Source organism: Scophthalmus maximus, chromosome 13, assembly GCF_022379125.1.
Source record: "Scophthalmus maximus strain ysfricsl-2021 chromosome 13, ASM2237912v1, whole genome shotgun sequence".
NCBI classification, from domain to species: domain Eukaryota; kingdom Metazoa; phylum Chordata; class Actinopteri; order Pleuronectiformes; family Scophthalmidae; genus Scophthalmus; species Scophthalmus maximus.
In genome coordinates, this window is record NC_061527.1 from 15962861 (window position 1) to 15987445 (window position 24585).

The 24585-nt window shown below is 41.2% G+C and overlaps 3 protein-coding genes across 3 annotated transcripts in view; 1 reads left to right on the forward strand and 2 right to left on the reverse strand.

Moving 5' to 3' along the window:
* The first annotated feature begins 600 nt into the window (after positions 1-600).
* atp8b3 (ATPase phospholipid transporting 8B3) overlaps positions 601-24585 on the forward strand; it is a 33631-nt gene continuing 9646 nt past the window's right edge. The window contains exons 1-15 of the mRNA XM_035648455.2: positions 601-754; positions 2890-3002; positions 14590-14647; positions 18180-18305; positions 18630-18721; positions 19010-19066; positions 19403-19494; positions 19650-19763; positions 20443-20541; positions 21173-21234; positions 21989-22061; positions 22342-22412; positions 23033-23124; positions 23207-23365; positions 24419-24507. Coding sequence (XP_035504348.2) covers positions 19042-19066; positions 19403-19494; positions 19650-19763; positions 20443-20541; positions 21173-21234; positions 21989-22061; positions 22342-22412; positions 23033-23124; positions 23207-23365; positions 24419-24507 — 876 coding nt within the window. The 5' untranslated portion in view covers positions 601-754; positions 2890-3002; positions 14590-14647; ... (1 more) ...; positions 18630-18721; positions 19010-19041. The remainder of the gene's footprint in view (positions 755-2889; positions 3003-14589; positions 14648-18179; positions 18306-18629; positions 18722-19009; positions 19067-19402; positions 19495-19649; positions 19764-20442; positions 20542-21172; positions 21235-21988; positions 22062-22341; positions 22413-23032; positions 23125-23206; positions 23366-24418; positions 24508-24585) is intronic.
* On the reverse strand, positions 3730-8780 carry nfil3-4 (nuclear factor, interleukin 3 regulated, member 4). The gene is made up of 2 exons (XM_035648461.2): positions 8636-8780; positions 3730-5168 (listed from the first exon to the last, which is right to left on the reverse strand). The coding sequence occupies exon 2, from the start codon at positions 5132-5134 to the stop codon at positions 4436-4438; it is 699 nt and encodes a 232-aa protein (XP_035504354.1). The 5' UTR covers positions 5135-5168; positions 8636-8780; the 3' UTR covers positions 3730-4435.
* On the reverse strand, positions 10722-12737 carry LOC118318626. Its single transcript, XM_035648460.2, has 2 exons — positions 12620-12737; positions 10722-11960 (listed from the first exon to the last, which is right to left on the reverse strand). Exon 2 carries the CDS (start codon positions 11954-11956, stop codon positions 11000-11002), a length of 957 nt encoding a protein of 318 aa, XP_035504353.2. The 5' UTR covers positions 11957-11960; positions 12620-12737; the 3' UTR covers positions 10722-10999.

Sequence of the window (24585 nt, forward strand, 5' to 3'; positions counted from 1 at the left end):
AGGTGAACAAAACACTGACATATATCAGCATCATGGCAGCTGTAAAGAAAAGAAAAGCAGAAGTGGACGGTTGCAAGAAAAATGGACAATGGATTAAAAAATTTAAAAAGCCACTGTTCCTCATTTGTGGATGAAAAAGGCCCAATCTAGATCATTGTTACAGCTAGAAACATGCAGCTAAACTGGATTATTAACTAAAATGCAGAAACCTCAGAAAGAGAGAGCCTTGTTGTCGCTGCAGAACAGCTTGAACCAGAGTGTCAAATTCTCTTGAAGAACCATCGCAGAGTCGATTACTGATACAAGATATGAAAAAAACACTGACCCAGCTCATTATTTTTGGATCACTGCCTAGTTTGACAAGAGCAGCAAGGCATTTTCCAACTTTGACAAACTCCTTCAGGCATTTGTTCAAATATTTAATGACATGAATATCAAACAAAAAGGAACTAAACATATTTGTTCAACCGATTTATGTAAAATCAGCTGAGTTGTGGGTTTGTTTCTCTGTTTTGGAGAATCTATTACTGTGAGCAGTTCTTCACAAAACACACTCTTGCAAAGACACTGGTGATGTGATGTGTGTTAATATGGACGGAGATTGATGGTAGAGATCTCAATGGAGATCATTTTCATTTTTAAAACGCTGCTCCAGACGGACTGATCCAAACCAGGAAACCCACCTGCAAGTATCCTCATCATCCATCTGACATCAAACCTCACCATGGAGAAGGGGGTTTGTTGCGTTAAAAAGGTTAGTGTGATATGTTCCTTTGAAAAATGTTATATTGCCCTTTGAGACATACTGTACTTTCCTCTCTTGTCATAGTCACCTGGCCTGCTCAGTAATTTTATACTGGTCTGAAGACATGATAAGATAATGCACTACACCTGTATGAAAGTCTCTGCATTTATGTGTCTCCATTTATTCAGCATTGTCCTTCATCTGTGTCACAACTCTGTATGCTAAAAAAAATAATTTCATAGCTTGTCTATTTTACTCAGAATGTCTGAAAGTTATACGAACAAGAATTTCCTGAAAGCTGCTTTGCCGCAACTCTGTTACTCAGACTGAATTAGTTTCTATAGTGCCCAAAGCGCCTCTTTGGTTAGGACTTGGAAGAAACTGATCCCTTTATGATTCACTTTAGTCAATGATATGCATATTGACCACATTTATTTTATGAAGGGGTTTATGATTGTTTATTATACCTTTGTCTTAACACGAGTTGCAAAAATAAAATGTGGGCAGATTTAAAAGATAGCTCTGCATTAACAGTTTGATTTTGTTTATTTATCAAACTGCAATGTGCATTACTCACTCTTCTTCAAGTTTACTTCCATCAAATGGACAAGTAACACCTTTCGCAAAACTGTGTTGAAAATTGAATTTGGCTGGTAAATGGCTGAACCCCTTTAACTAGAAATCACAGAGAAGGAGTTTATTTATTGTAATACACCTACGCCTTTGTCAAGAGTTGACTGTGTGAGAGACTTGCATTTCAGATGAGCCTCTTTAAGAGGTGTCATCAACCAAGTATGAGGTGCCAACATCAGACTGTGAACTTACAATATTAGTCATTCAAATGGGTCTAGCCTGCAATATTTTTCTTTAAACACATTCTTTTTAACTGATCGCAGCGGTAAAATGCTCAATGCACTGTAACCCTCCCCTCAAGTATCTCTGGTATTTGGTTAACAGACGAAATGCACTTGAAGACACTCAACTTCTGCTTAAATAAAGCTATTTGCAGCTATATGATGCAAACACTGATAGGCAATTGAAATGGTGTTACGCTCTGTGTTTGCGTGTGCATGCATGTGTAGTTGTCACACATTTTGTGTTACCATGGTGTGAAAACTTGGACTAAATGGGATTGTAGTGGTTTGCAAGTGTTTTGAAAAAAAAACCAATCCAATTCACTTGCAAAGAATGTGTGTACCTCTTTTCATCATGACATGACTGACCTGCAAATCAGTTGATAAGCTGCAAAAAAAACATTCACCAAGAATATTTTCTTTCCTCAATCACCAATTTAAAAAAACTGTTTGCTTAAAAGAACCAGCTTCTACTCAAACATTTTCTTTGTAGATCCGTTTACTTAAGTAATTCAGCTGAAACTTGATGACATCAAGCCCTGTGTTAACCTCAACCTCAAATGTCTTTAGTGTGCAAGGATAAAAAATGACTTGCATCTCGTGTCATTCATTGGTTGAATTTGCAACTTGGAACCCTTAAACCAAAGATACGTTTTGGTTTCTGAACGTTGTGAGTCATTAGCTTCAACGCAGAGGGTCCCGTTGTGACTCTCAGATGCCACATTAGCTTGTTGTTGATGGTATGGTTGCAAAAGGGGAAAGAGATGTTGCAAACATAATGTAAGCCCTATTATTGAATATTTGTATCCATGTTTGGAAAGAGGACAAATGACAATGTAATCTACACTATTCATTTGCTTTCTTCGAAGCCACATAACACTGGACACTTTTAGACCTTAAAATCCACTGTACATATGTTCTTAAATGAAGAACTTACTCAGACTGAGCAAATGGCAAAGTTTTCCTTAAACAACCCCCCCAGAGCAAATTACTGGTATTGACAATACACTGACAAGTTTTTTACGAGTTCGGAATTGCTCTCTTTGCAAGCCTTGCATGCCCTGGCAAGTGCGACAATGCATGTTCCGACAAGAGCCTGCTATGACATACGAACACACTGGTGAGTTTGTAAAATTTCAGGACATGAATAGTAATAAAATAGGAACTGAACATGTATGCTTCGCCGTTTATTGTGGAAAACAAAATCACTGAACCAAAAAGACATGACCAGCTCAAAGCCACAACAACCCCTCTCTGCTCGAGATCTATAATCTGTGTGTATTTCTTTAGGACTTTTCCTTTCTGAGGAGATAGGCACCAAAGTTTGCATCTCTGTGTCGGACGGACTTTTGGGGAGATGGTTCTGCTCAAGACTGACTGAGCCAAACCTGGAAAAACCAGCTGTAAGTAGCATCGTCATCATCATCACTACCATCTGTCATCAGACGCCTCACCACAGAAAGAAGTTGACAGCAGTCCTTTTTGTTTTTTAAACAAATGAGTGCTGTCATCTAAGGACCAAGACCACATTAGATAATTTGGAAGTATTATTGCCATCGGCACTGTCAGGCGATGAGCAAGCAACCTATGCACAGTCAGAAGAAACTGATGCCAGCAAGACAAATAGAGTACAGCTGTTGCCTTTTCTCTTACCTAATGCAATAGTTCTAGATGACTTTTGGTCACTATGGTTAGACTGTCTAGTTTATTTTTCAAACACTCTGTTGCCACATAATGATGGAAGATGACTATATCTGCCTACACAGGAAAGCCAACGAAAAGGCAACATCACACTTTATTGTTTCCATTTGGAGGAATAATTAAGCCATGACACAGGTGAATGTCCACAAATTCATCTTCTTAAAATTTTAAAAGATTTTACTTCGAGTTTAAAACTGTATTTCACCTAGAAAAACAATATGCTGAGAAATACTTTATTCTCCAATAATGTAGTCAAAACAAACTGTTTATGACAGATTACTTGAATGTTTCCAGACACAAAGACACAATATTCTTTCGAATGTTTATTGTATGCATCAAATATGTACATGGACCTCTGTGTTGGGTGACAGAGAACAGACATGAGATGAGAGGACAGAGAAGGTGAAGGTATCTGAAGTCCCCCCTCACACTGGTCGGAATCAGTTTTATGAAGAGTTACAAGCACACAGTCTTTCCATGGTCCATCTATGTCTGGCTTTGACCAGAACTAACAACAAATAAGGAGTCTCAGAAAACCTAGATACATAAGGTCTCACAGTGTAATAGTTGTACGTTTTACAGCAAATTTCCCTCACGTAACAGCTGCAGATTTACATCAGCATCAAGTAGGGCTTATCTATCTACAAAATATGTTTTTGTTGCTTGATGTGGTTGAATTATTAGCAGTCCTCTGAAGCGAAAAATGGTGAGCTCAGGTCAGTGACCTCATTCATAATTCACATCTGAACATCTGCTTTGACATACGCAAGACAGAAAGGAGCTGAAGCTTCAAAGCTCTTTTTTTGGGGGGGGGGAGGGGGATATCTTCCTCATGTGGCTGTAGTGTGAATGATCAGCATTCACCTCAGTGCACCATGGGTGCATTTACATCCGTGCTTTCAAGCGCTATGCAAGTGCAATCCAGTCATCCAGAATGGGTTTTAATGCCAGGTGTAATTGTGTGCTGTGACACGAAAGGTGGGGAGTGTGCAGGTTTAAACGCTTCAATCAATTTACAAAAATAAAGCTCTTAAAGTTGCTGTATCAGCAGGAATGTTTAACATGGCATGCGGAGAAATTAACTTCTTTCATTTCTCACTCCATCACTCTAACAACCGTACAATAGTTTGGACAGTCAGTCAGACATGCGCTGTCTTGGTGGAGCGGCGTGTATGTATCCTTTGCTGGTGACTTTGCGAGGCGGGGCGGAGGATGACAAGGACGGCACCCCGGGGACCTGCTGCTCCTCCTCCTCATCAGAGCCGGCTCTTGTAGGAATGGGCTTCAGTAGAGGAGCCCCTGGGCCGGATGAATGGGTGGGCAGGAGATTTTGAGGGAGAACAAAGGGAGTGACAAGGCCAGAGTTCATGGTATGGAGGGCATATGCAGGAATGAAAAGGGGTTGAGAGGCCTGGTGGCTCGGCATGACAGAAGAGTCTCTGCCCCCCCAGTAGTAGTCCCTCGGCAGGGACGGGCGGTGGGTGCTGCTGTGGATGCGGTAATGCAGTTGGTTACTCTGCTGAGCAGTGTGTGCTGTAGGGCGGACCAGGCCAAAGTGGAGCTTGATGGCCATTAATTCAGCACTAAGCCTGGCATTTTCTTCTTTCAGGGCCATGAGATGAGTCCCCAGCACATGGTCATTCGTCTTTCTCTTCTCCCGGGACCGTTTGGCTGCCTCGTTGTTCTTGCGACGTTTCTCCCAGTAGAATGAATCTTTTTTCTCTTCAGGTATGAATTCCCTTTTGCGACGGGATCCCTTACCTACCGGTTCATTTTCCACTTGTAAATCACGGTTGCCTCGGCCTCCATGAAAAGGTGAAGACAGGGACTCCATGGCAGTGGAAATACTAGTCACAACCAACAGAGACCTGAAATCAAGAGGAATAGAGGAAAGTTTATAGTCTTGTGTTGGAGGCTGAGTAATACAGGTACTTCATTCTTGTTTTTACCTAATCTGAATTATGTTTTCACCTGGTCTTACTCTTCGCTGAAAGCACTGTAGCATAATAGGTCATTTTCCTGTTGAAAAATCGTCATTGGGTTGTGGTGGTGGGGGGCAGCCCTGCATCACCAAGGGCCTCAGTAAAGAGCTTATCAATTAAATGAAATCCTATTTTCTTTTTTCTTTTAACATGGAGGTCATTTGACTGTTTTTTGTTTTACTATTTGAAACAATCGGTGTCGTGTTATGTAAGCATATATATAAAAAAAAGTCTCGACCTCTATATTCTTTTGACATTGCAGGTTTCTTACAGTGTTGTCTGTCTGGTTGCCCTTGAATGGCCCCTTGACCTTGCGTTTGCTTTGCTTTTTTGTTGGACTTGAATTGGAGATAATATACAGAAAACCTCTCTGTTGTTGTCATAGCAAAGCAAATGAAAGAAGTTTGTAGCAGTTTTTTCTTCTTATTTGTTGCAGAAAGTTGTGTCAGTTGAGCAGAGCCGGTTACTTGAACTTGTCGTCTAGAAGTCATACAAAGGCGTGCGTTTGAGACAGACAGTGGTAAGAGTTTCTCGCTTTCCCACCCCCAACCTCCTCTTTGATTGAAATGTTCACCTTGTCATCACTTCCCCTTTCCATCTCTTTTATCTACTTGCTTCACTTCATTCTTCTACATTCTGGGGACGAAAAGGCAACCACTGAGGGTTTGTCCATTTCGTGGCGTAAGGCTGAAGGTAATAACGGCCGCAAAGATATTTTGAACAACCCGGCGGAGTAGTAAATTATTTCGTTCTTTAATTCTGTGCAAGAGGGTTGAACATTGTGTCAAAACATTGAGCTTTTTTTCAAACTCTCTGATGCTTCCCCTCGCACTACAGTTGATCATTTCTGATCAAACCTCACACTAATACTTGATGCATGTCACACCTCCAGAATGAGCTGCAAAATAAACACATCATTCCGGATTCCACACATCAGGAACCTAAGCACAAGCCATAACTTCACAGTCCGTTACGTCAAAGAGGATCACGCATGTGTCCTGTTAAGTCGCAAGTACTCATGTTTATGTCCGTCACCCACTCTCACAGCAGCTTCCGAGCACGCTCACTGATCATCTGTGGTCATATTTGGATGTTCCAGTCAAACTGAGCCAGTTGCATCAAAACTAAAGTTTCAAAGGGACCGTGCACCCTGTGTGCGGTGGTGAGAATGTGCATGAGGCTAAAAATATTCAGGCCTGTGCCCAGTGTGAGCGTATAGGCCCTAACATATTTGTATCTCTGTGTGACAACAGGCACACCTGCATACCAGTGTCATGCGAAGACGATATACTCAAAAAAGGCAACAGCAGGAAGAGAGAGAGCAAGAATCAAACAGGGAGCTGCTCACTACGCTGCTGCACCTGTTTCTTCTTGACTAATAATAGCCCGCCTGCTTTTTAGTAAGGAACTCTCAAACTTCTTCTTTTGCCGTGTGTCTGTTTTCTCACACTCCACCAGCTGCTGTTGTCTTGCCATGCACTCTGCCAGCCACTGTAAAAATAGTGGCCCGTACCTCATGTGTTCACGTCTTCTCTTAACTGCCATGGGGGGACATTAAAGTGAATATATGCACTCTTGGGGGAACTGGCACAGCGCCTGGCTTGAATTAACTCTCGGCGCCATCCAATAAAAGTATGTGCGGCGTTGTCACGAGGGGAAACAAATATTATATTTTCACCATCTGTACAGTGCATGTCACCAAGTAAGCGATCGTGGTGGTGTAACAGATGAACACAAGAGGAATGAACAGTATCTTTTATTTAAGTCCACTAAATTCTGTCTTTTACCATCATAAAGTAGACATGCTTTACTAACAAGAGCACATACAAGGTAATTCCTTAAAATCCAGTAAATCTCGATAGCTACTAAACTGCAGTGTAATTTATACGGTTTAAAAAAAAACTGAATTGTACTTAAAACCATCTAGATGTGATGTGATGCACTGCAAGCTGTCCATACAAACGTATTTGTGAAAGGTTGTGGAATTTCAAGTAGGCGGCTGATATCCCTGAAAGTAAAATAATCATATATTACGAAAAACTAATGTTTCTCTCTATTTGAAGATATGAGGGGCTGCTGCAGCCAACACAATGAAAAGCAAGTGTGATACATGTGCTTTCTCGTGATGTGGTGTTTGCAGCCCACCACAATTTCAGGCTTAAGTAATCAAGTATTTAGCAATCAGGATCAAATGCACAATGCTGTCTGATCCTTAATTATCATTCACACTGAGTGACCAAAAGCACAAAAAAAACCCTGTACAATGCAGCGTAATACAATATACCACCTCACTTAAAATGTCCTCTATTTATTTGTACTGGTCACTTACATATTGAGAGGAGTCTTTCCCATATATGTAGGACAGAATTTTATCTGATTTATCTGATTCACCCTCAGCAGCTACAACTTCCAAAATTATACATATAGACACCTCACAAAACCAAACATTATCAGCTTCATAAAGGAGCTACTACAGTATCCATATATAACATTACAGCATAGATGTTTTTCTACTTTTTGGTCAATAGAAAATATTCACGTAGCTTCTTTTTGGATCACCATGATATGATCTGAGATAATGTTTCACCGTAATGAATTGTAAACATGAAATTCAACAATGAGCATTAGAGACCATTCGAATATTAGACCATCGTCACGTCGTCCTAAAGTATTGTTCACATCTTTTCAATTTTTAGTAAGAAATCCCTCTTAACATTATAGTTACATTTTAGTCTTTCATTTCCTAAATATGACTATGAGATTATATATATATATACATGTATATACATGTATATAGAATGTGAAAAATAGAAAGGTTCAGTTAATAATTCAAAACTTTATTAAACTTAAGAAGAAACATTAACATTTTGTCGTAACCCACCAGACATATCAACATACAAATCTGACCTCATAAGTAATCTTTCAGATATTTTTAGTGAATTTAACTCTTCCTCTTCCTAAAACATTTTCGCCAGATAATTAGATAGATAGACAATAGATCATTGTCAGGTAATGTAATTTAGTTATTTATATTAACTGACATATAAATATACTATATTATATTACATTATATATATGTGTGTGTGTGTGTGTGTGTGCAGGTGCGTGAATAAAAGGTATTTATTCCTGTATTTTGGCAACATATGAAAAATAATAATTAGTTGACTGTCAGTTTCACGAAGTATGCAGCGTCTTGTGTCTTGTGCTGTCATCAGCACAGCACAATCGTTCCATAAATAAAAGCATCAATCATTTGGTCACTGTCACCTCAACCATCTTCTTCTCTAAATCCAGCTACTGTTACATACGTGGTCCAAATCCTCATTTGTGTGAAATTGAGCTGGAGGCCTTACCTTCAACTGTTGCTTGCAGAAAGTCCACTGCGGACGAGGTGCCGGCGACTTACTTCAGAGATATAGCACTCTCAACAGGTACAACTTAGAGCACTGAACTCTGTGTCATGCGACTGATGCACTGCCCGCCTTCACATTGATAGTATTGTGGTGTCAGTGGCTTTTTTCCCCCAGACAGGGGTCTCCCTCCCCTGTGCGATGCTGCTGTCAGCTTCAAGTTGACCTATTTTGTTTGTTGTATTATCAAATTGGACACGAATTTAAGTAAATCCATGCTGTGCCTGGTTATTGTATGTGCAGTATATTGTTGTTGTGCTTGGTGTACTGTGGCCAGATCATTGTGTGGTTGGTCCGTCCATGCAGACTTTTTTCTTTTCAGACAATTATCTGTGGGGTCTTTCCACAGAATAAAGTAATGTAGCACCTGTAGTAGTAGTAGTAGTAGTAGTAGTTGTTGTAATAGCTGGAGCAGTATAATTACTAGTAATATAAGAAATATGAAGTAGTAGTAGTTTAAGAGACAAAGTTGCAACCCCCAGGGCAACAGATGTGGCCACTGTTCTTTGTCTCTTGGATATTTAAAGTAAAGTACAACTGAAGTGACTGAATATTTTCTGTGTTAGAGATAAACAAATCTCAAGCAGCTCAGATTCACAGAAAAAAAGGTGTCTTCTACTTATCAGTGTCAAAGTTGTGACTCTTTGTCTGCACACTTAATATTGTTGCAAGTGACTGCTCACTATACTCACTGTGCACAAATAAACACAAACTACTGTGTTACTACTGTAACTTTGCAATTGGAATTTTAGAAATCTGCTTTTGTCATGACTGGAAATTTGACCTTAACGCCCATTTCTATGTATAGTGACTGTCACATGAAGACAGGTACGATTGTTGCTTCCTGTTGTGATGTGCTTAAGCCTTTAATGTTAAAAATTGATATGCACCAGAGGAGCATGAAAACACTTCATTGTTATCAGTAAGGAACTTTTTGTTGTTGTTGTTGTCTCTAGTCTTTGGACTAGACATCTGTATATGTCACACTTCGTTTCAATCTGAATGTCCTTCCCGTCAGTGTGATGGATAAAACTTTTAAATCTTCTATTTGAATGCAGCTTCTTGAATATAATAAAATATAAATGTTAATAAAAAGTTTTAATGAGTGACAAGCAGTTTTATGTGTATACAAATGCTTATGCACAAAACATGTCAAATGTGATGTAGAATGTTATGCTTTAGCCTTATTCAGAAGACTTTTTGAAAAAGGTTGACGTCCTGTCTACCGGGGTCAGAAATATATGGTAGTTTCATTAATACACCTTTAAAAACAAATGTATGTTCTTACACTTTTCTTTACTTCAAAATCAGTGTCAATGTTGAATGATGAAGATAAACACAGTGTTTACCTTATTTACCTTTCGATATTGCTATAGAGCGTCAATCTCCTGTCGCCTGCCAAAATATTTGTGTTGTAGCGCCCTCTGCTGGTGATGTCAAGTTTTGTCAAAAGAGAACAACGACAACTCTCATGAAGAACGTTTTTGAGAAGGTCATTGCTAATGGGCTTGTAATAATTCATCACCCTGCACTAATATGTTATTGGAAAAAAAATCACAACGCCAGTGAAAAGAGGAGATGTTTTTAAGGTGGCCTTAACCAGCGGTTTGAGAATGAAAGCTTTTTGCATCATTTACACCAGTGTAGCTTAAAATAAAACAATTTATTATAAGCCCTAGAATGAGAGAGTTACTAGGTTTAAATATATATACATATATATATATATATATATATACACACACACATATACACACACACACACACATATATATATATATATATATATATATATATATATATATATATATATAAATGGAGAAACATTTCAACGTTTGGTTTCCAAACGGAATCGAGGTCAGCTGGGGAATCACGCAGTGGGGATAAAGGGAAATACCAGATCAACAAACACCCAGTTTCGTTGGCTGTCACCGCAGATAATCAGTAGAAATCCTGCAACGATCAGATCCCCCAGCACATTTGATTTACGTCTTCAGTAACTCCCCTAATCATGATAAGGAAATATCACGAATATCTTTAAGCTTTATTGTCATCGTATGATATCATTACAACAAGATGGAGGTATTTGCATATAAGGCTAAGTGGATCAGTGTGATATACATTCTGTATTTCAACAAAAAATGATATAGGCTATAGACTGTCGTTAAATACCGTTCTCAAAATAATCCACTTCATTATGACCAAATAGGAAATTGATAGGGTCGCAAACAAGTGTTATCAAATTATAGACATTACATTATTAGACATGATTGCAACAAATACACTATGGGCTGCGTTTTCTCTGCCCAGTCAAACTGTCCTGTAGCGTCCATCCGGACTGAGGTACAGCCCTGCCGGAGCACTGCTGACCCCCTGGCCCTCGATGTATAGAGGCAGGTCTGGGTATACGGCCGGCGGGGGCACGTAGTAGGACCGCCAAGGGAGCAGACAATTATTACACACGGCCGAGGCGCTCAGGTGGGGCACTAGCCAGTTCTTATGCGTGTACGACAGGGTGCAGGTTGCGCCACATGTGGGCAGACATGCTTGGATACTGGAGTTGGGGATGTCAACGCAGGAGGAGACGTGTCGTTGCGCCTCCACCTCTGCCTCTGTTGACCTGACCAAAGGTGCTCGGGGAGAGATGACACAGCTGTGAGGAGGACGCGTCTTGAAACCACCGGCAGCTCCATTTGAGCCAAAACGAGGAAACGGTGCGTCAAAGGTGTGGCCGGCTGCTTCTTGGTGCCTCGCGTCCCGGATAGGGGTCCCCCGACGCCCTGCCGGGAAGAGGGCAGGGGCCCGAGCGGGTCTCGGCGACAATGACACGGTGGAAGTCACAGCAGGTGCAGTGAAAGTTGCCCCGGCGGAGGCAGCTCGGCCCCTTCCTGCCCGCACAGCGGAGTGGCGCTGCAGACTGAGCACACGAGTCCGCAGCCGCGCGTTCTCCTCGCTCAGAGCCAGCAGCTGGCCCTCCAGCAGCAGGTCGGTCAGCCTCCTCCTCTCCCGGGAGCGCCTCGCCGCGTCGTTGTTCTTGCGTCGCTTCTCCCAGTAGGTGGAGTCCTTCCTGTCGGCGGGGGTCATCTCCCTCCTGCGCCGCCCGACCGGGCCGACTGCGCCGCCGCAGCTCCGCAGGCGCAGGAGACGCCGGGTCAGCGGGCAGGAGCCGGGCACGGAGAACACGAGCCCGGGGTCTGCGACAGGCGAGGAGGGCTGGCTGCAGTTAGAACCGGCCGCGGCACCACCAGGGCTCCCACGGGCGGACATGGCACTGTGGGGGCGAACAAAGTGTCAGTCAGTCAGTCAATCGGCGGATGGATCAGTCCGTTCAATGTGAAAGGGGTGGCGTGTTCAAAAGTTCTGCTTCTCTTGTGACAGTTCCTTTATCAAGATGCTGCAGCAGCACAGCCGGAAATGTTGCACATCCTACACGTTGATGCATTCATAATTATCATAATAATAATAATAATAATAATAATAATAATAATAATAATAATAATAATAATAATAATAATAATAATAATAATAATACTAATGAGTCACTTCTTTGAAATGGGCGAGTCCAGGAACACAGACACTTTTACTTTTAAACCTAAATCACATTCCCCTGACGGTTTTGAACGCAGCACTCTAGGATACTGTATACTTTACTTTACATTACTGAACAAACTTTCCAGGCTTCATTTGTGCAGCCGAGTATGGTGTTAAAATGCATTTTAACGAACATGATTTAAAATTAAACTCGGGTCAGAGAGTAATTAATACACTTAATGCTTTGTCTCCACACTTGGTCAAACCTGACTCAGGCGGCGTCACAGTGTTAAACAAAGCCTCAGTCACTCTGCAGCAAACACACAGCGGCGACCATGGATCCAAACCTCGGACCTCAAGAAGAGTCCATTCATTCACTGACGAGTGTGTGGATGTTACCTGTTCGCAGGCAGAAGGCTGCGCCAATCACAGTGAGCGGTGCTGAAAAGAGCAGGGGGCTTCTGCCGGGTGGGCAGCGCCTATATAGCTGTGTGCGGCCAGGCAGCCAATCGCGTCGCGTCCTCGCTCTGGAAAGTGATCGCGCATCTTCACGTGGGGAGCGGAAGTTGTGGCCACGGTCAAACACACACACACACACACACACACACACACAGGTGTTTCTGAACTGAGTCACCTCGCATCACCTGCCCTACTTTGCACATCAACAGAGCAGTGCCTCCGGATCAGTGCTAGGCAGTTTACAGACATCTTCTTTTTAAAAAGATAAATCAGAGCTAAAAAAACAACAACAAAAAAAACAACAACACACAAATAGGCTGCATTCAAGTTTGTAGAGGTGGTCAAAACATGATGTTGTATACACTAAAGATATCAGGCATAAAGTTTGTAGAAGCCTCAAAAGGAGGTAGACTCTACTGACTGTTGCACAATACCCTGGTTTAAATGGGGAACTAGACTTCTCTCATTTTCTGTAATTGTCTTTTCAGGCATCTGACCTTTCAGAAAAAAGAAAAAAAAATCCACGTTTTTTTTGTTAGTATGTATTGGATATCTTAATATTCAGATGCTCTAACATGTTATTGATTTGTTTGCCTGTGATTTGACTGTCTGCACCGATAATGTGACTGCTTACCTGTCGATCATATGACCGCAACAGCCAAGGGGCGATCATTTTGTGCTTGCCCTCTGATGAAATCTTTTATGGCATAGATATTATTTTGCTTTTTTTTTTTTTAACTTACCACCTTCTTGGGTGCCTCAAATTCCTTCCGCCTCTCTTAATAAGGTCGTTTCGAAGATTAGTTAACACTTTGCACCATAAAACTGACATTATTCAAAGTTGCTCCCAAAATATCAACCATGGTGTCTGTTCTCATTGTGGAAACGTTTCGCTGTATTACTGCAAAAGTCCCCCACAAAGAAATACAGCTTGGCTAATGAATCTGCGTTTGTGTCAAATCTCTTGAAGAACTCCCCTGCAGTACTTCTTGAGGCTGACTCAGTGTCGTCTGTCTCTTCAAGTGATCGCAGACCTACTCCACAATGTTGAGATCAGGAATCTGTGCGGACCACCGGCCCATCTGCTGCAGCCCTCCTTGTTTTTTCTTGTCACTGAAGTTTTGAAATTATGACTCTTGCTGTGTATTTAGGCTACAGAAAGAATTTGAGACCGATCAGATGCCTCTCTAATGGTACAGCGAGATGGGTAAGAATCCAACCACTTTTCTTAGGTGACTAAAACTTTTCAGAGTACACTGTATGTTGTCCTCTTGGTTTTCAACATTATCAAAATGAATTAAATCCCTAAAAGGTCACTGTGGGTCAAACACAATTCACTGTTCTGTGACACCACTTAATTTTGGTTGGTGATTATCCCCAATTTGCAAAGGGGCCTTAGGGCACTTGGAAAACTCCTGTTCATACGGATGTGTTGTGGCTCCTCCACACGGTCTGTCCAGTGATCCTTCTATCTGAGAAACTGTTTATTTGGAAATTAGAACTACAGACACATTTTATATTAATCTGGCAGACTAAAGCCAATGTTTGAAAGGCTCTGAGTGAAGCTGTTTTCTGAAAGGAATCAACAGTCCAATCGCTGCCACTTTCACGCCGACGTGTTACATGTGTTCACAAGGCTGCCAGTGGTGCTACAGATGAAGCTACGAGCAGCAACGCATCTCAGATGTAATGTCCAGCTCCCGCAATCCCGGTTCATCTTCACTGATGTAGATATCATCTTTAGATGGTATATCCTTTTTTTCATTCAAGACTCCTGGAGTCTCTCTCCCACAAAGAATAGTGACAACAGTTTTCCACGGGAACACTTCAAGGATGTGTTCGGTTGAGTCCCTCCTCGCCTCCTGCAGAATGGTCTTAGTTAAATCACTGATCGTGTCTTGTCATTGCAGGATACCGGAAATATCATCTGCAAACCTGCTCACGCCCTTCAACATATTGCAAGTTCAGGTGAGTACAAGAAGCGCCATTGTAAGATCACGATCCACATCTCATCCTGGCCACAGTCTATCGCTGCACTCATTTGAAGAGAAACGGTCAGGTGTGAAAGCACAACCGCACAAAACCATAACTGAAAACCAGAGAAAATTGCACAAGACCCCTCTGGTGAAGTTTGTACTGACGAGTGAGAGTAGGGAATGTTTCGAGCAGGTATCAGCTCTGTTTGAAAAACAAAAAAACTCCGGCAGCTTTTTCTATCTGACTCAGTAACCACAGAGGCCACAGGCTGCCATGTTCCAACAGTCGGGTTATTCTTTCCGTAAGAAGCCGGTCTCCAGATTTTGAAAAGGGGCAAATGTTAAAGGGCTAAATGCTAGAATGATTCTGAATGCTATTCAGTAAATATGTCAGATATAAAAACACAACAATAACATAATAAATGCAGCAGTGATATGGTTTTTGAGACTAACTGACTGAGTCAGGTGCTATTGAGGATGACTCGCTGTCATCGTTCACATGCTCAGAATGCATTATGGAATATCATAGTGGGCCTGCATAACTTTGTTTTTTTATACCACTGCCACATTCACATTATGTGGCAACACCCACATCCTGACTGCAGTGCTGCAGATGATTTCTCTTCATGCGGAGGATCTGTTTAGAACAATAGCATTTGTCCTTTTTGTTTTATAGTTTCCAGTTTAACACTTTCAACAGTTGATTGATGAGCAAGTTGTTTTGTTTTTTCATCTCAATCTGTAGTATTATAAGCACATTTTATTTTTTATCACGTTTTGTAACACACCGACATGTATTGTTAAAGTTCAATCATTGTTTTGTTGCATTTAATCTGCAGTTTTTTTTAATTTAGTATTTGCTTTCTTTGTTCTTACCTTTCCGTACTACTACATTCATACTGATGTCATCATTGATGTCATGATTTCTGGTTGTATTTATGTTACAGTACAGTTACAGTGTTAGTGTTTTCTGTAATGTTGAAGAGTTTTCATGGTAAATCATGTTTCATTATTGTTTGTACTGATGATGAACAAACTGAACATGTATTTGTCATGATTACAATAAAAGAACTCGGGTAAGCTTATGGTCACAGTTTGGTTTGGTTTAGGCATAATAACTACTTGGTTATGTTTTGATAAAGATTGTGGTTTGGGTTAAATACTTCCTTAAGTTTGGAGGACCGTCGTTGTCAAGGTTTCTGGAGTGGTCACAAATAAAAGAAAATCAAAAACACTGGCTTTTATTTTCACACTGTCACAGTCTCCTGCGGTTTGTTGACCCATCTCTCCTTCAGTTGTCATGTGAAATGACAGAACAATCAAATTTGTTTTCCTACTGAAATTCGGGTCATACTCATCACATTTAGCATAATCTAGTTCCATTAAATTTTACATTTGAGGTTAAGCTATTATCCAGCTAAGCTTTGCCGTCAACATTTGAGCCTTTTGCGTCTTATTTGTGTCTCTCGCAGCTCTGCACAACCTCCCCTCTAAACCACAGGTTTATCACCACTGAGTCTGAGTGGGCTCCCACACATGTCACTTGACAAAGTGATACCCCCAGGGGACTCACCGTTTAATCTATTATATTCATTCCTGTAAACTTTGATGTTGTAATGTCCCGCCCCCCGTTTTTCATTGTCAGTGTAGAGATTCTTATGAAGTGACAGCTGTGGCTCAGTTAAAATAGATGTTGCCCGTAACCTAAATAACACCTCACTGAATTCATCAATGCTTTATCATGTGGCACAGAATTATCATTTCAATAAAATAGTAATACAGCACAGTCACTGGACACAGTGACCAATATTTCCTTTACAAATGAACATGAGTTATTTTACATTTTCGGTAAATCAAACAAAACATGAGGAAGTTAAATTGTTCATCTTTACTTCTTTTGTTCTTCTCAACGGAAAGTGAAGCTGCAGGAAGAACGAGAATCTTTTCTTTTGCATTTAAAAAAATTACATCTTTGTCAGCTGGTCAGTTCCAAGAAACTAAAAGTTGTAAAATAAGATGAGAAATGTCATTAATGTTGGCAGGGCTTGATTTCTTTTGGCAGCCGGCCCACAAACTTGCATTAGTCATGTAAGATTATGTGCAGCTACAACACTTAATGTTTTTAACCCTTTCAAATTAAGAATTCATTATCTCTTGAATTTAGTTTTGAAATTCTGACCATATTTTCTAGTATTCTTACATTTTAATGAAGCTTGTGCCTCTTTCTTCATATTTCTTCCTAATGATTTCTTGTAAAGATTACACCTCGCCTGTGTCTTCACAGTTGTGAAGTGTAGCAGACGTGATGGGCAACGGCTAAACTGTGGTGGGGGAGCCTGGCCTATTGGCTGTCATTGTTCGTGGAGGCCCAAGAGAACCTATAGCACACCACCTGCACATTACCCTAACCACTGTCATGCACAGCCCAGCTTTAAAAATAGATAGGCAAGGACAGATCACCCTAGATATGCACGCACGCTCGCTTACACACATGTAAGTGGCAAGATTCGCACACGTTTAGGTGCTGATGCGTGGCCTTTGTGGGGACGACCGCACTGACATCGGGCCGAGGAAAGAGAAAAAGGGATATGAAACCACAAAAGCACATTTAACTGACACTGGGTGGAAATATCAATTCAGTGAACTGCCATTTGTTCAGAAGTGCCATTGTTTACATTTTCACCCTTTATGACCTTCATCATCAGATGGTTAAACTGCAGTGGGCGCTTACCTCCACATGGTGGCATTAGATTCACAAAGAAGGCAGAATGTGAAACTCGAAGTCTTGCAAATAAATAATGCAGAGCTTGACTAATGCTAATCCTACAGGTGAACGTAAAGATAAAGATTAATTTTTTTTTTACTAACATACTGCATATACTGTAATTATCTAACTACCTTAACATGTTTGTTCAATGTTTCATTTTATGAATGTAAATAAATTATTCACTTAACACAACAGGCAATTTTTCTTCTCCTTTGTCTTTTCTTCATCATCATCATCATCATCTTCATCATCATCATCCTTATTATTATTATTGTTCTTAATAATAATAATAATAATAGGATTAATAATAAATACAAATAAACTACAAAAAATAATTGTAACTACTATTCTGTATAAATGTATACATATGTATAATGTTGTTACATTTATATGTAGGATAAAATAGTAATAATAAGAAACAAAAAAAATGCAACAAATGAGTACAGGAGAGGAGAAGGTTGTTGGCCCAGTCTGAATGCAAAACTTTACTGCTTTCACATTCCTGTAAACCAATACCCCCACAGTTGCCATGGTGCAAAAGCGACAGTTCCATACTCTTACAAGGACTTGCTGTTTTTGTTAGTTAAAGGTAATATATTTGCAATCTTTCTGGGTCTGGTTCCTGATAGTTTACCACCAAATACTAAAACTGCCTAAAAAAAACCTGTTTACAAATGAGTTAAACAAAACAGTGATTTGATGTGCTCATACTCTAAAGGCTTTGTCGCCCCTCCTCTGTCCCTCTTTCTCTCCACAGGTAAGGTGCATTGGGAATACAGGCTGTGACACCGGAGCCTTTACCTGGGAGAAAGAGCGAGGTGGGGCCGGGGACATGTTGCACCAGCATAAGGACAAAGAGAACGGAGGGGCACGGATGAAGCAGGTGTGTCTTATGAAAAGCAGCTGAATGCTGGTTATGGAAACAACCGTGTTCATCGGCAGCTGTGGTCAGTGGAGCTTCTTGATTGACTGCTCAGCTCTGTCACCTGGCTACACGAGGGTCGAGTACAGTACAGGAAAAACGCTGCATGTAAAAGCATTCCTTTTCTGAACTGTGCTTGTTATTTTAACGCTGCTACTTATGATTCATTGTAGTCAGAAAGGGCTCGTTTAATGTCCTCTCCCTCTGTGCTTTGTTCATTGGTGACAAATTGCAGTTGTCATGCTGATTAATCTTGCTGTGACTTGTGTGTTTGAATTCTCACAGGTTTGATGCCGATGCTTGGATCTGAGCGGTCTCAGTTCTCCCTAACAAGGATTGCTGCTGCAGCAGATTCCAGCAGAGATTTATCCAGAGAAGTTGGTATATTTCTCTGTATTTCATCATAGGGAAAACAAGCCCAGAATGGCCTTAAATTCACCTTTTATAACATTTGGTGTGTTTGTGTGATACAGTGGTCAGTAGAGGATGGATAAGGTTTGTACAGGCAGGGGAGTCGTTTTTTAGATCAACAGTGTTTTGTAACCTATTGTCTGTTGTCCTATGTTGTAGGTAAGCTTGGTAATGCAGTTGAGTTACAAGATTGATTAGCATATATTGGCAGGGGACAAAAGCAACCATTTAACTCTGTCGTCTCCCTCCTGTAGCATAACAGAAGCCTACAAGTCTTCACAACGTCATGGCCATGGAGATTTTTGAATCTGGTACGTCACTTTTCATTTACATTCTTTATTTTCCTTTTTCTTCACCTGCTCACCACTGTCTCTTCATCTCACTTCTTCCTAAGATGTAAAAGGAAAGGAGAGAAGTTCAATGTTTGTTTTAAAAAAATATGAAATGAAACAGTATTTATAATAATAAACTGTAATTGTAACAATCCCTTTGAGATATGGGTAACATGTTGGCTTGCACACCAACAACACACTCGCAGAAGCACACACACATAGCATCCATCTGCTGCCTGCTGAGAACGATACATTAAATCACACTGTGCAAATGGAGAGCTGAGCTCAAGCGTCTTACTTCCGTGTGTCTGACAGGCCTCTCCTGGGAGGTGAGGGCAAACAGCCGCCACTACCACAAACACAAACAGAAGAAATCCTTTTTGTGCTTCCACTGGGGGCGTTACGCGGTGAGTCGCGGCTGCACGAGCGCCCTTTCCTCCAAGCGGTACCCTAACCCCTGTTGGCGTGATGATGCGTCGACATTCAGGTTAATGTGTTGATGCGTACATGTGTCTCCTGTGTTTCTCCCTCACTCTCTGTTGCTGTTCCTGTTGGTTGTCAGGACAATGTGGTGCACAGCTACAAGTACTCCCCTCTGACCTTTCTGCCCTTGACGCTGTTCGAGCAGTTCCAACGAGTGGCCAACCTCTATTTCCTTCTCATGTTGGTGATGCAGGTCAGATACAGGCTCTGTTGTTCTCTCTTGGGTACTTTAATGAGCTAAGCTGCAGCCTTTACTGTTTCATGCTGACACTTTTCAAATAGGTGAACTGGAAGAGCAGAACAAAGTAGCATACTCTTTGGAATGAAAATCTGATTTCCTCTGACTCCACGGACAATCTGAAGTTACAGGAATAATTCTGTCATGTTCCTGAGGCATACCCTGTTCTTTTAGATTAAATTGACCACATGTCATGATGTGTTCTCCAGTGCAAGTAGACAACATAAAAAGAGCAGGAGAACATGATGGTGACATGACAGAGCAACAGCTGAACAAATAACTCAACTGATCGGCTGAAGAGAGTATAGTATGTTATATTTAAATAATATAATCAGATGATAAAGTAAATTGATATAATGCAAGCTATCCATGACATTGTCAGCTGTTGCATAGTTGCAGACCAGGGTTTTTTTCACAGGGTGGATTCACCACTTTGCCATAATCTCTTAAAGCTGACGTCATGAATTCTTCTAAGAGATCACATTAGTCCAGCGTAAACTACATTATGTCTTTCTTAATTTCAATTTGTCGAGCTTTCAACGGTTGGGTTGGTTCGTGGAGTCACTTTCTGTGTGCGCTTGTGGTTTATACAATGTGTGCAGACTGTGTTTCTGTGCTTACATGTCGTTCGCAGTGCATCCCTGCCATCTCATCCGTACCCTGGTACATCACCATCATCCCGCTGGTCACCGTACTCTCTGTGAGAGGTCTCAAAGACCTCGTCAACGACATGGTGAGCACGCCTCTCAGCCCCCCGCGCCCCCTCTGTCAGCCAGGGGTGGTCCGGGAGATGGACTATCCCTCAGCGATGAATGCACATACTCACACACAAATGCATGATCTTAACCACAAATATATACGAGCAGCATGCATTTATGCACCTGGCACTTAAGCACATATGCACTCTTTTCTCTCCTTCATTGTCCTCATTGACTCCTTGTCCTCTCCACATTGACAAAACCAGTCATCCCAGTAGCATTAATTTTCCCTCCCATCATTAAAGCTTTTCCTTTTAAATGCACGCGTGATGTTTTGCATGGAGAATTCTCTGGTTAAGTGCATCACTGAGTTACGGTCGTTAACAGCTCTGGGTGAAACGCTTGCTTGACCCCTCTCTATTGACTAATCATTTAGGTGAGGGTGTAAATCTCCCAGCTGGTGTCACTGTAGAGCCCCGTAATGGCGTTTCTCCTTTCTCCTTTCTCCTATTCAACCTTTCGCGGCCACCCTTCACTCCCTCACCCCGTCTATCACTCTTTTCCTCCAGCATCGTCACGCTTCTCAATCTGTCTCGTTCTCTCCTCTCATTCTCTTTTTTTTCTTCTTCCGGTCTATCTGTCTCTCTCTCTCCATCTCTGGTCCAGGCAAGGAGACGCAGTGACTTTGAGGTTAACTCTCGACCCTGTGACATACTCGTCTCCCAGAGGTGAGGACAAAGACAGTGGGTTACTCTCTCAGGACTCTGCGCAGTTTCCATTTGAAACAACCCTCTAATGAAGCTCTAATGAAGTGGGAATGGGTGAATCCCTGCATGGTCCCATCGTGCAATAGAGCAGAGCAAAAGCAACGTGTTTTAGTATTTTCTGCTCCTTTTGGAAAAAATATGTCCAATTTCTTCATAACATCATTTCATATCTTCTGATTTATTTTTGCATCATTATGTTTGTGCGTTAAATTTCTGATGTCATGCTTTGCCCCGTGGGCAGATAGACGACAACAGAGAATTATTTATTCACTAACCTACAGTATGTTGTACCTACATGAGAAGAGCAGTTAAGGAAATTGAATATTGCATTGTTTTAAACATAGTGGTAGTTGAAGGTATTGGTTGTACATTCAAAAGAAAAACACACTTTACATCATTCAAAATATAGGTCTTCTTTGCTTCTAAGTGTACAGACCTTACTGATGAAAAAACACCTTTCATTGCATCACATTTATAACTTTCTTGAGATATACTGTAGACATTTTTTTGGTGTATGTCCATTTTTTGGAAATTTTAGTCCATGGATTTTAAAATCTGGTGGTGGGGCTATTTTTGGATCTCAAGTAAATTATTCAATTTCATCAATTTCAAATCATATGCTGTGCTTGTAAGGTAGTGACACTATTAAAGAACCAGCAAATTTTACTTTTTAATTAAAAAAATGTAAATACTGCTCTTCTGTTCTCTGTATCAGTTTTGACTCAGCTCAGTGGAAGGACCTGTGTGTGGGAGATGTTCTGCGAATCCACAAAGACCAAGTGATCCCAGTAAGATACTCGATTTATAAAAACTAAAAATTTTTTAGAAGAAAGTGTCTGATTATGGTTGTGCTAATGGAATACAATTGATTTGATTGCTTGTTAGCTTCCACTACAGACCGCTGCAATAAAGTAGAATGTTTTAAAGTAGACCATTTCAGCAAAGTGGCATGCAGCAGTTGGATTTTGAAATGCAAATGCTCAGTCGCTCCATTTGTATTCCCAATACCTTTCCATGTCTATTTCCCATTTCTCTGTCCATATGAATATTTTCGTTCCTTCCTTGCAGGCGGACCTTCTCCTCCTGTGTAGTTCAGAGCCTCACAGTTTGTGTTATGTGGAGACAGCAGACATTGACGGGTAGGAATCACAGTCAACCTAATGAATTATTACTTATTTTGATTCCTTAGTCTGCTGAAAAATGTGTAACAGTTCAACAGTTGATGAAACATTATATGTATTAACTTCATGAGGAGTAGGAGAAGCAGTAGAAGTAGTAGTGGTGGTGGTGGTGGTGATGGTGCATTTTTGTGCAGTATATAGTAAAACAAGTAAAAACAGTTAGGTACTAAAACATTTAAAACTTGAATATATTGTTAATAGATAAAGGTAAAAATAATTGCACAAATAGAAATGATTCAATGGTGATACTAATGTTAGATGCTCAAGATTGTCAAGGTCTGTAGTTCTTGGGCCTTGATGACAAAAACTTACTAACACTAAAATCATTGAAACACTCTTGAGCAGCCAGATGGGGCCATGCCTGCACATCTGAGGCATTGGAGTGACACATATTGTATATGGGTAAAAGCTGCCTTAATAATTTGGTTTATTGTTTTATTAGGCCATATTTTATGGAAATAAAAGCTTTTAATCATTATTATGCTCCTTAATCAGGAACTTAAGAATAACAGACTCTTCATGAGAGTATTTACTTGCACACGAAAAGTCCTGTCCTGTCCTCTCTTTTCTGCACACAGAGAGACCAACCTCAAGTACCGGCAGGCGCTCAGTGCCACACACACTCAGCTGACCTCTCAACCCTCAGATGAAACCCTTGCTGCCTTTGACGGTAGCGACTTCTGTTACGAAAATCTGATTCCAAATGTGCTTGTTTTTAAAAAGAGTAAAAAATACAACCTCTCATTTTACAGGTTTGTTGCTCTGCGAGGAACCCAACAATAGTCTTTACACCTTCAGAGGAGAGCTGCACTGGCAAGGAGAGTGTCATCCGCTGGACCACGCCCACGTCCTCCTGAGGGGAACGGTCCTACGCAACACAGCGTTTGCTTATGGTGTTGCCATATACACTGGTACATGTTGAACAATCATCGGTATCGAAAGGGGGTTTCAGCACAAGTTGTTTTTTTTTATTTATGGAAATCCTGTCATTGAGAAATGATAGAGAGGAAAAGGATGATACAGTTTTTGTTCATAAACCCCTCGGTCTGGTCTGTTGAGTACTAGACAAAGAGAGACTTTAACTAAACGTTTTGTTTCCAGTCCCCCTGTCCTCATTTCACCCTCTACCGGGCCTCCGCTACCTTCAATGACAAATTTTATTATGCGGAATGCATTATATTGCTAATTATGGACAGTACTTAACTCTTGCAGGAGTGGGTGTGTTAACATCTGGCCGATTACAGGCTCCTCCTGTCTTTTAAGTGATCATTGATCAGATATTACTGAACCAGGCAGAGGTGTCACGGATGTCACCGCTGTGACCCTTTCAGTTCTGGTGAAGCAGATCAATAGATCAAATTCTTCCAGAGATGGGTTTCTATACCATTCATAAGAGAATGTCTATTGGTATGACCCCCAGTTCAGCCTGATTATAACTCTTACCCCCCTTCACGCACGAGCACACATGCACACGCACACACACACATACACACACATACACATACACACACAGACACATACACACACAGACACATTTCACATAGCTAACTTTAAATTAAGCATGATCAAGGTTTACGTGTCGTTGTAGGAGTAAGTTTGAAACCGTTTTCTTTCCTTGAACAAATTTGAGAGTGTGACACATTCCTAGTTTTGTTTTTTTCACACATTCAGCTCCATGTCCTTCAGTAGTTGATCTCAGATTGAGACAACACCACTGGAAAACATAATGTAATACTTTATTGATCCCTGCGAGGGAAATTCTCCCCTCCCCCTGACCTCTCGGCAGCGGGGTCACACGCCCTCGGAGCCAATAGGGAGTCAGCATCTTGCTCAAGGGCACATCAGCAGATGCTCGCTGACAAAAGGACTCAAACTGTCCCCCTCTGGCTGCCGGATGGCCTCCCATCTCGCATTGCAAGGCTGCCTCATCGCATCACATCTAACAGCAGTCTGTTCTGTACCAGGCGCAGACACTAAGATCCTGAGGAACTCCGGCAAACAGAGAGTGAAGACGACGCAAGTGGAAAAGGTTTTCAACAGAGTGGTGATCGGGGTGAGTGAGTAAAGGTCAGGAGGACGACGACCACCACGAGGCACTTTGTGCAGTTAATATAAACTGTGTTTGTTTATA